The sequence below is a fragment of the Nuphar pumila genome, chromosome 2 (assembly GCF_984573655.1).
Source record: "Nuphar pumila chromosome 2, dmNupPumi1.hap1.1, whole genome shotgun sequence".
Lineage (NCBI taxonomy): Eukaryota > Viridiplantae > Streptophyta > Magnoliopsida > Nymphaeales > Nymphaeaceae > Nuphar > Nuphar pumila.
This window is the reverse complement of record NC_143250.1, coordinates 26,931,573-26,943,879: the sequence shown is the minus strand read 5'-3', so window position 1 is coordinate 26,943,879 and position 12,307 is coordinate 26,931,573. Positions and strand designations below refer to the sequence as shown.

The 12,307-nt window shown below is 34.7% G+C and overlaps 1 protein-coding gene across 3 annotated transcripts in view; it reads left to right on the top strand.

Annotated features, from left to right (window-relative positions):
• The first annotated feature begins 11,332 nt into the window (after positions 1 to 11,332).
• LOC149845084 (uncharacterized) overlaps positions 11,333 to 12,307 on the top strand; it is a 39,671-nt gene continuing 38,696 nt past the window's right edge. For 2 of the 3 annotated variants that reach the window (XM_089995494.1, XM_089995493.1), the window contains exon 1: positions 11,333 to 11,613. In XM_089995494.1, coding sequence (XP_089851620.1) covers positions 11,507 to 11,613 — 107 coding nt within the window. In that variant the 5' untranslated portion in view covers positions 11,333 to 11,506. The remainder of the gene's footprint in view (positions 11,614 to 12,307) is intronic. The other variant, XM_089995492.1, reaches the window with a different exon arrangement.

Below are 12,307 nucleotides of genomic sequence, written 5' to 3'. Positions count from 1 at the left end.
CTTTCATTTATGTTGCCCCGCGCTTTATGTGTCATTGCTATTTGCTTTCCACTATTTTTAATTATGTTTTTACTCTTTCTGCATTTCCTTTCTGTTGTCATCGCGCTTTATGTGCCCAAGCTTTTAATTTATGTCATTATCTTTTATGCACTTTCATTTATGTTGCCCCGCGCTTTATGTGTCATCGCTATTTGCTTTCCACTATTAATTTCAATACTTTCCTTTTTGCTACATCGCATTTTATGTGTCATGGCTATTTGCTTTTCGCTTTTAATTTTAGTACTTTCCTTTTTGTTGCCCCGCGCTTTATGCGCCATGGCTATTTGCTTTCCGCTATTAATTTTAGTACTTTCCTTTCTCTTGTCTCACGCTTTATACACCATAGTTGTTTATTTTCTTCTTTTAATTTCAACACTTCTTTGTTGTTGCCCTGCGTTTTATGCGCCTAGGTCTTGTTTCTGCCTTAATCGGTTATATTTTCAGTTATACCTTTAAATTATTATTGTACTTTTGATTTCATTGCATATTGTTATTTCCAGCATTGCGTTGGCTACTTTTGAGCTTTGACCACACAAGATGTGAGGATTCTGCCTCTTATGATTATACAGAGGCTAAACCTCGCAAAGTGTGAGTGCATGCGTACCAAGGTTCGCTCCCTTTTAGACAATGCAAAATTGGGTACCAACGCCTTGGTCTCGAGAAAACGTGCCTTATAGGGACTTTGTTTTCTCTTGAGAATGCTTATATGATTATACTGGTTTCAGATGCTTTTGAGTAATCCTTGCCTACCATCGTAACCACGTCTTTTGATAGTGACATTGTGTAATACTACGATGTGTAGCATGAGAGGTTGTTAAATCTCATGATGTGCAATCGGGCACAATTGTTGAAATTCTGAAAAATGGTAACTAAGCGCCTTCACAGGCAAAATGCTCCTGTAAGTCTAATGGATCAGAGCATGTAGAACAGGACAACAGTTAAAAGAAGCCTTCATCGTACTTGTTAAAAATAGTTCATCAAGATAGATGATAGATGGTACAAAAACTTCGATGGATAGGACATTCATGGCTATTGCGGACAAATGACTCGACTTCTGCAATCATCGGAGTTAAGAGAGAATAGGCTACCATAATTATCTTAAATGGTAGTTGCCTGACACTTTTGAAGAAGTTGGATGCATTCATAGGCCTTGTTTTTGCCTTTGGGGACTTACTCTCTTGGTCACTTGCCGTCCCCTTAGGATCAGACTCAGTCAGTCATTCAGAATAGCATAAAATACACGGCATAATGGACCATTGATTCATTCTCGGTTGTTTTTACGTTTTGTGCCTTGTGTATACCTACAATGACCAACTAATAATCATAATAGAAATGTGATTGGCTCACACGACTGTTAGACTTGTACTTTGGTAGAGTTACTTTAGTTAATTTGCTCTTGAGCTCTATTATCTGTTTTACCTTACTACTTGTGATAGTTAATGACATGCATGTTTGACCCTGTTGTAGTATGGTTAGCTTGATTATAACTGATTATAGTTAACTCTATTATAACTGCTTGTGGTGAGTACTTGCTCTTTGCCTATGGAATCAATCATGGATATATACTTGCATAGTTATAAGCATGATTTATATTAGTTGTATTTTTTTTTGTTCTTTTGTGCACCTATCAGTTTTTTTTTTAAACTGACCCATTTTATGGGTGCAAGTGATGAGTACGTTCTCCTTATAGTCGGTGGTGCGGTGCAACATGGATCAAGGCCTTACTCTTCTTTTTGGCGTCCTGGTTGCTAGTTTGGGTTTTGTACTTTTGCTCTCGGGGGAAGAAGACCCCAAAATTTGTACAAGCTAAAATGATTATTAGTAAAATTTTCCCTTTTGTTCACCAACTGCTTTGCTACAATTGGTTTCACTAGGTTTTAGTGCTAACACACTCAGAAGTATCAACTTGTTTTCTTTTGAAAGAAAATTTGCTATTGTTAAAAGTTTTTGCTTCACAAACTCTGAATTTAGAAAGGGTTTCACTAAATATTTTGCTTACTACAAGGTAAACTTTTGGGGCGTTACATTAATGGTATCCATAACTGAACTAGATGGACACATTACTAGTTAAGGCACCATGTGTGGTCCTAATGATGTCTTATATTTATATATTTTGTTATGAACATGCGATTGTGCATGTACTAAAACATTATGTTACATGGCTAAAATATTATATATGGTTGTTTCATACTTAAATGAATGGTAATATGCAACACTTAGTTATGACATTCAATGTAGTGTTATGGTGTATATCATAATGATTTATGTATTGTTGTTATGCGCTATTAGACATGATATGCGTGCTTGCATGGTTGAATGCCCATGTATGAGCTTGTGTGTTCAGAGAATTGAATTAGTGCTTTGATGACACAAATTAAATATGATGCATATTTGTATGTACAAAGTACTGTAAGTCATGTTGAGACATGCATGCACTTGTTTATTAATGGAATTGTGGTTTAGGAAACCTATATGGTGCCATGGGTGTACGAATGTATTTATGTGTAGCATTGATGTTAATGTGTTGTACGACATGAAAAATACACAAGCACATGAGATCACTCATGAGTGAGCAAGGGGTTTTACAAGAACCTATAGGGTGCAAAAAGTACACCAATATATGAAAATAAACACATATATGCACACCTAATAAATTGGGACCACCCTTCACAATCAAAATGCTCGACTAGTTTAAAGGCACTAGAGCATATTGAAAGGGTTATGATCTTGACTGAGCAAATAAAATTGTATAACTACTCTCTAAAGGACAATGTGATAAGTTACCCTAGAGGAGTACTTAGGCTTTTGGAGTCTTGGGGTTTTATGAGGGCACATGTGATAAAAATATATGGAACCTTGTTTTAATAACAACACATAATAGTTGTAATACCTATGAATTTTGTTTTATTTTAACATTTAAATTCGAGCAAAATTCAAGTTAAAATTGAGTTAAAATCAAGTTAAATGTATGCAAAATTCAAGGGTTTAAATTGAACTTGGACTCTAGTTAGGCCTGTTATGAGCCATAGATCTTGTAAGAGATCAAATTTGGTGATTTTAGTTACGAGTTGGCTCAGAAAATACAATTTTTAAAATTGATCGACCCCCATTTTGGGTTTTCCAACTTGGATGAGGTTCATAATTTGAATATTTAAAATTGATCATACTATATTTTGGATCCAACCCAATTAGGTTAGATATAATCTATGGCATTTATATCTAATTAGGGATGGATTTGGTTAAATACAACTTAAGATATTTGGATAGATTCTTATTGACCCATAGGGACAAACGCTCCAAATAATACTATTATTGTTTCAACAGAAATTTCGCTTGATTGGTACCTTACCTATTAAATCATAGTTGACCTTAACATTTTTCATTTTGATGGCATTGTAATTGACTATCTACACATCCAAATTGGTGTTAATTTGAGTATTTTATCATCGATCAAAGTTCAAACCTAACTGTATATTAAAAATCAACCCTTTTTTATATCGACTAAGTGTTTTTATTTATCTGCATTGTATGGTTAAATCTAAGACCCCCACGACAATCTACGTTTAGGGGGACTAACAAATCGACTATTTAAACGTCGAATTCTATTGAGTCTTTGGGTCTATAGGCCTTCTGAAAAGTTGCCATGTCACAAGAGCCTAAGTCAAGGTAAGAAGAACCTACATTTCTTCTATAACATAATCAATTTCGAAATTTAATAAGTTAGGATCCATAATTTATTTACTTGTTTTATTAATAAAAAAATAAAAGATATTAATCTCTTATATTAGAGATAGGACACTTGCCTAGGCTCATCTATAAATAAAGACCCTCGTGATAGGGATGTGCATCTCTGCCTTTTTCTTTTTCACATATTATTCTTCCTCCAAGCCATTAAGGTAGTTCAAACCTACATTAGAGATATGCAACCACCTTGGTGAAGGTATAATCCATCTCGTAATGAGGTATGAGTGGAGGAAAAAGTAACAGTGTCATTGGGAGAAGCGTGTTTTCGGTAGAGAATCTACTTTTATGATGTTCGGTTTTGGGATGCATTAGCATACCCATGTTTTTATCAAGTGCTGGGATCTATATGTAATATAGGCCTACAACATCTATGACTATTAGATCTACATGAAAAAAAATTGAAAACCCCAAAACAGTGTTTTGGAAGATCAAATTTTAAAAAACGATTTGAAAAAGACTAGTTTCAAAACCCTAATAAGCAAAAACCATGTGAATAGTTAGATTTACAATTTAATGAATTGTTTAACATGTATAATGAACATAGAAGAATGTTTTTTAGTGTTTTTGGTAAATTGTGATGATGTAAATTTGTCTCTTGCATAGAACTTGATTAAAAATATGCAAAAGTTGTTTTGAAAAAGGTTTTGCCAAAACATTTTAGGATCTTGATGTTTTGTGATGAAGAAAGTTAATCGGATCATATATGATAGATTAGGACATGTATAGCATGATTAAACATGTTATTGCATAAATAATCCATGATTCCATGCTATTTTTATGTCTCATATGATTCTTGCATAAATAAGATTGTATTTGAGATATTCCATAAAGGTTTTATTATTTTTGAATTATATTTTTAATGTCTTAGCAAGATTAGCATAAATGTGATAAAAGATGAGTTGTATGATATAGTAAATGTGTTTAGAGCATAAAAAAAATATGATTGTATGAGTTTCACTATGATTTTTGTTTAATAGATCTTGCATCACTTTGAATCTTGGTTATTTTGTCATCGTTTTTAGTTCTACCTAGTTTTAAAAAAAGTTGACATCTCTATGAAAATGAGGCTAATAAATAAAATTTAAAATACTGAAGTAATTTACACATCCAGTGCTATAATTTACAATCTTGTTTAGTCCAGTTCAGTTCAATTTTAATGTTGAAACGTCGACTGCAGCATAATATAAATTTTCTACCTTGTCAGCAGGACTGTTCCGACGAAATATTTTGAAAGCTCTAAAACTCTATTAAAAGTTTATCAAAAGAAATTATGAAAAATATTAGTGAAAGGTAACATGTATAACATAATTCTGTGAGAAGAATTTTGCCAAAAGAGTTTTCTTTAAATCATGAGAAATTCCTCAAACCCGAAAAAAAAAAATGCAATTGACATGCTCTGTCTCATATTTGTTTCTGAACAGAGTTCAGTCCCAAAATTTTCTTTATTTTATTACAATGAATTTTGTAATTTTGTTTCTTGGACTGTGTTCTTAAGATGATGTGCCACTACTAGTAAAATGTTGAAAGTTAAAGTCGGTTCATATGATTTTTGGTGGGTTTTCTAAAATCAAGTGAACAAAGATCCAAACTACACCATATACCATTAGGTTGTATTTTATTTTGTATGACATATTTATTGATGTCTAAATGAGATATTGCGCTGATATGCATATTAACTGAATGCATTTCATTGTTGATTGTATTTGATATGCCTAAATATCAATGATTAGCCTACCTTGACTGTGTACATGCATATTGATTGGATCATTGCATTGATTTTGTGGTAGAAACTAATTGAATGCATGCATTGAATGACATGAATATTGTTGCATATGATATGTAGTAAATTGAATCATGCATTAATTAGTAAATAAAAAAATAAAATTATTTATCTTATAGCTTATTGAGAGATTAAGCTTGGTACTGACGGTTCTGTAGAATATTGGCTTAGCATAAAAGATTTCTTTTGTCCCCCATCTATAGGACTCATAACCGGAAGAACTACCATGATTTGTATGCGTTATGGTAGATAAGACTCATTAGAAAAATATGATATATCGGGTTGCAAGAGTGAGAAATGCTCTCTATAAAATTATAATCCCTCTTTGGAGTAGTAACATTTGGGGCATCACGTAGTTTAATAAGACACAATTATTTGAAAATACAAACTTGGGTCTTACCTCCATATGGGATAGTCTGTGTTGTACTCACAAATAGATATTGGCAAGTGAAATGAGATTGTAAATTGCATACAGATAGAAGATGACATGCACATCGAGCATCAAGCCTTGCCTTGTACTCTTTACTTCGTCACAACGCTATTACGTGCATAAGCTACTACTCATGCATTTATTTAACTGAGATACAGTTTCCTATCTCATATATTGCTTACACATTTATTTAGTCGAGGTACGATTTTGTACCTCATGCATTGCTTATGCATTTATTTAACTGAGGTACAGTTTTGTATCTCGTGCATTGCTTACGTATTTATTTAGTTGAGGTAGAGTTTCATACCTCGTGCACTACTTACCTATTTATTTAGTCGAGGTATAGTTTCGTGCCTTGTTCAGTGCTTACCTATTTATTTAGTTGAGGTACAATTTTATACCTCGTGCACTGCTTATGCATTTATTTAGCCAATGTGTGGTTTTGTACCTCATGTATTGCTTACACATTTATTTAGCTTTGGTACGGTTTCATATCTCGTGCACTACTTGCGCATTTATTTAGCTGGGTACGGTTTCATACCTCGTACACTAAGTATGCATTGATTTCGCTCGATGTGTGGTTTCATACATAAAGACATGCCTTACCCTGTATCATGTTTGCCTTTTTAAAAAGTTGCGGGTTTCGCGCATGTGCACCAAAGATTTAAAGAAAAAGATATTTCTTGTGAGAATTTAGTATTCAAGTATGCATCATTTTAAAAAGCAAAAAATTGGCATTTGAAGGTTGCCTAATCGCAACTAAGATTTTCCCAAGATGACTCTGTAGGATGAAGTCCTTGCAAGCTTTTGCATAATACTCAATATGGCTGGGGTATCCTCAGTCGGAGGCATAGGAAATGGAAAATTGCAAAGGTTGGGGTTTCTTCTAAGAAACACATACCCCTTTTATCTTAAGCAGTATCACTAGACACGCATAGCATATTGATACTGTGATAATTGGATGAGAGATTAATGGTAATCTCGTGATGTGCAAATTACACAATGATATAAAAGTAGTAATCACACAAATAGTGATAATCGCCTTCAGAGACAAGATGCTCGAATGAGTTCAACAAACCAGGGCATGTAGAATGGGTTGTCAGTTAAAATAGAACTTGACGCACCTATTCACCCCTTGGTTTCGTCAAGGAAGATGACAAGACGATACAAAAGCTTCGATGGATAGGTTGTTAACAACTACGCTCCTCGAGTAGCAATTGACTCAGTGTCCCCATTCATCGGAGTTAGGAGACGGGGCTATCGAATATTATCCTAGGTGATAGACCCCATAGATTTTCGCATAAGTAGAATGTATCATTTGCCATGAATTCATTTGAAGAATCCTATATCAATCACCGACCGTCCTTTTAGGAGTGGACTCAACTAGTTACCCGGGGTATCAAAATACATAGAATAATAAGCCCCCTTACAAATCTCAATTGTTTTTAAGTTTCTCCTGTGCGTATCCTTAGGATAATTAATATCAAAACAAAGTTATTATTGTTCACATTACTTATGTTAATTTGCATATCACGTATGAAATAAAGCATGTGTTAGTTTTATTCTAAATTGTTATATTTATGCACCTACAAATTTTTCATGAAACTGACCCATCTTATAGGTATAGGTGATGATTATGTCTGAGCGACAAGCGATGATGCGATTGCAAGATGGTATCAAGATTTCACTGTTTCTTTTGGCATTCTGCATCCTGGGTACATCCCTTTGGTTTAGATCTTGTATAAGGGTTTCCTCAGGAAATTCTACTTGCGTATAAACTTAAAATTATCAAAACCTTCTTTTTATGTATATGGTTTTAAATGTTGTCATGAATATGCAAATTCATTGTAAAATGGAAGGTTCACAGTAATTCACCAAAGATTTGTTGGCTTGTCATTTTAAAAATTATTTTTTGATGATCCGCTAAATCAAAAACTCTGAAAAATACAGATTTCCAGTCTCTTTCAAGTTCTTCTAAAAATTTTATAAGTTTGAAATTTTGGGGCATTATAGAACATGTTCAGCTTTTTGAATCAATTAAACGAATACAATGTATGAGCAAATTCAGTTTTGAAAGCATGAATTCAATGTATGAGCATGTTCATTTTTTTAGAACGAATGTATGAGCATGTTTAGTTTTGAATAAATGAATGCAATGTATGAGCATGTTTAATTTTGAATAAATGAATGATTGTATGAGCATGCTTATTTTTTGAATGACAAAAATGTAAATTATGGTTTTTTAGTGAAGGGTGTTTTTTATATAGTTAGCAATGTTTTATAACTGTAAACAAGTGAATTGTGTGAATGTTGTAAACAAATGAATTGCATAATTATAAACTAGTGAAATGCTATAAATTAAGCAAGTAAAATTGTAAACTTGTGAGGATGGAAAAGTCACATAAAATACAAAACAATAAATATTTGAGAGGATGTGGAAGTCCTCATAAAATATAGGTGAATAATAACTAATATATGTGAGGATAAGGAAGTTTGTGAGGTATATGCGAACTTAGTCCAATATTTGCAAAGTTACATAGTGCAATTTAACTTTATATATTTTCACAAAATTCACATATATAAAACAAAGTTCTCACAAATATATTTACAAACTTTTTATAACTAAAACATATCATTTTTTTGTAAATAATGCAAAGGAGATTCATAAATTTACTAAAAACTTAAATGTGAACCTCTTCATAATTTTTTTTTGGAAGTCCCTATAAGCATTAATTGTGATGCTTCAATTTTTTAAATGATGTTTCAATAGTAAAAAAATGATGAATCACATTTTAGTGTTTGTTTTCACCTTTAAAAAGCGCCAGTGAAGAAGATTTTAGAATAACAAGGAGATGATGCAATGACTATGGTGAAGAAGATTTTGGAGAAGATAGGAGGTGAAAATGCTGAGATGGTGACTGATGTTGATAGTCCTCAGTAAACGGAGCATATCTTGGTTGTAAAGAGTGTGCACAAGAAGCAATTTTGCCTTAAATTATTTGCTCGAAAGAAGACAGGGTCTACAAAAAAAATAGTAATTCGATTGGCATTAAGAAGTCAAAGATCAAACCTAAAATGTTGTGTCTGAATGAAAATGTACCCTTGAAGGTATAAGTGCATGTTTCATGTTGAATTGTAGGATTCACAAGTTTAATAGTCTGATTGCAAATGAGGCAGTTTTGTATGCGGATTAAGATAAGTATTTGCAAGGTTACAAGGTTCAGTTTAGAAGTTGACATATTTTTTATGCGAATTTTGTATTTTATATGCAAACTTAGATAGGTATTTATAAAGTTTCGGGATTTGCGCTTAAAGGATGTTCACAAATATTATTATGCGAATTTTGTGATGTCAAAAAAAACTTGTGAGGATTTGCGATACCTAAGGAGTGGTGCGATATATCACACAAACTTTATGAATTTTGCATATGCGAAGGGTAAAAAAGTCCTAACAATGTTAACTATTTTTTGTTTTACTCGTCGGGTGGATTTTGGCAAATTGTAAGGTTTAAAAAAAAACACTCTAATTTTGTCATACAATACGATCATTTTTCGATCTACATATGGTTATACATGATACAAGTCAGATTTTGATGTTTATAAACCAGAATTACATTGTGTCTGAAATCCAATTAGATATAAGAGTTTTGTGGGTAAATCTTTTTAAATATTGAAGTTTTTGCTGATTGTATAGCAGGGTCTGATCCTTAGTTCCTTGCCACTTGGATCTGGACTAGTACCAGATCCAAGTTTGTACAATCAAAGCCTGATAAGGTGCAACCCATTCAGTGAGTTGTTTGACATGTGATCCATAACCTAAATCCAATTTTTATCAAATTTATAGGTCAGCTGGAATCCAGCCTCATTTACTTTATTTGTTTATATAGAGAAACTGCACCTAACCACGTTAGTCTTAGCCTTTCATGCCTAGAGTAGTTGTCAACTTCGGGCACTACCCTCAATCATCAGGGAGCCTCCTGCTTAGCCTTCCAAGAGTCCGATACTGTGGGGGCAATATTTTTTTTTTCTTTTACTTGAAGAAACGACCCCAGGATGAAAGACCTAATCGTCATAGGTCTGGCTGTGTAAAACTCTCAGGACTTACTTCTTACCCTCGAAGAGTCACTTGCGCAAGGAGTGGTGCTCATGGGATTTGAACCTAGACCACTGGCCCGAGGAGACTAGGCCTCATCCTACCACGCCAAACCCCTTGGAGTTCATCCAACCTCATTTACTGCAGATCAAGACCTTGGCTTTCATATCCATCCAAACCGGACCAGGTCAGATTGGATTCTGAACCTAATCCTCTAAGACAACTCGAGATTGGTCATTGTAATTTTACTTCATGCCTATTTCCCTTGGTTTCTTCCTTTGTGCATGCGCCTTTTTTTTTTTTCCACAGCGTCTGTTAGGTGAAAGTGAAATAAGAGAGAAGTTCTACATGCACACTTTTCTAGAATGGGACTGCTCGCGGGACTTCATGTGAACATCGTCTTTTTATTTTCTATTTATAACCAAAGATGCATAAACATTGCTGTTCACGTGACATCTTTTTCTGGATTCTACTCGATGGGGTATGTAAACGTCCTCGATTGGGTTCAAATGTAACCATTATTGAGCACGACCTAATCAGATATTGCTTAATAGAATTTGAAGCTAGGTTCCAATTCAGTATATATATATATATAGAATTTGAAGCCTATGATCATATTGATTAGTGGGATCCTGGAGAGATCCAATTAATTCAACATCATACCAAGCAGACGGTTCCGATGCTACCGGTGATCCAGATCTAAGGGGATGCTGTTCGGATAATGTTAAATGGTTGCCTGGTCTAAATCTAAAGGCAATCAGTTGACAGGGTCCTCTGGGGCTACAAACGGATTGGGCACGGGCTGGATCTTCCCTGATACAAACTGAAATTTTCTTCCATGGATCCGAATCCCACTCAAGATCAGATGACGCGGTATTAGATGAATATCTAAAATATTATATACATGGTGATACTGGATCCGAAGAAAGACATAAATCAAGTTCTTTACATGTATACAAACTGATCAATTTTTTTTCGAATCCAGACATAAACCCGATATGGCGATATACAACATCGGTCCAAATCTGGTAAGTTCGGATACTGAAGGCCAAACCAAATCCTATCCGATTGTACCCCTACAGGGACAGTCCTCTCTGCCTACGGGTCCTTGCTCCCTGTTCCGATGAGAAGCTCCGAAGGGGATAGCAGAGGCATTTTTAGGGAATCGAGCTCCAAACCCACATTTTCTGATTGTCTCAAATTGAGAAAGTCTCCCACCTCGTGAATTATCCATACCCAAAGCCCACCGTCTTTCTCTCTCTCTCTCTCTCTCTCTCACAATGGAGTTTTGTAGACGACCCAGTTTGTTATATAACGTTTTTGACGGGTAGAAGGCGTTGGTGAATCGAATTGTGTGTCAAGATCTTTGTGGGTGAGGGGGGTTTTCCTGTTTGGTTTTTGCTCTTTTGAGAGTTTGGGAGATGGGAGATTGGAAGCGAATGGCGTTTTTGGGGGCTCTTTTTGTGTTTTCTGCGTGCCTTCTTGGTGGTGTTTTTGCTAGCGCAGGTGGCGCCGATCCCCTCTACAAGTATGCCTCTTCGTTCCGCCTTTTGTTTTTTTTCTTTGGTCAATTATACTTTTTTGCTTTTCGTCCCTCCCCTTCCCAATTTGGGTACATATTTGTTTATTGTGTTGGGACGGGAATGCTTAAGATTTTGTGTGGGTGTTGGATGGTTTGTTGTGATCTCTTCATTTTAGGGTAGTTGGTATTGAAAAAGGTCATATGATTGATTTTTTTTTTGTTGAACCGTCATATGTTTTTTTATTTACTGGGTATATGTTGATGTTGAACCATTTTGCAACAAGTCAATGGGGCTACACGGGGAGGGTAGGAAGAGTAGTTTGTCATAGTTTATTGGTTTGTTTGATTAGTGGTGTTCACTCCAGTTTTGTTGTGACAATGACAATATTAATGAGTAATGTCTTTGTGCTCGCAAGCCATGACCGATTTATCTTGTTCTTTGCGGGGTAGCTGTAATTCAATTGATCATACACAAGCACAGCTGGGAATCCTGGCCTCTGGCAAGCTGCGACCTATGGTTTATGATCCTGTAGACATGAGTTCGAAAGTCAATTTTTTTACGCGATGGATAGGATTGTTTGAACTCAACCAATTCTAGGAGGCTCTTTTTTTTGGATCTCATGTTAACCATCAAGCCAAGCAACGGAATTCAAAGTCTCATGATCTTTATCTATAGGAGGATTGAAGGATGCTACTGGTG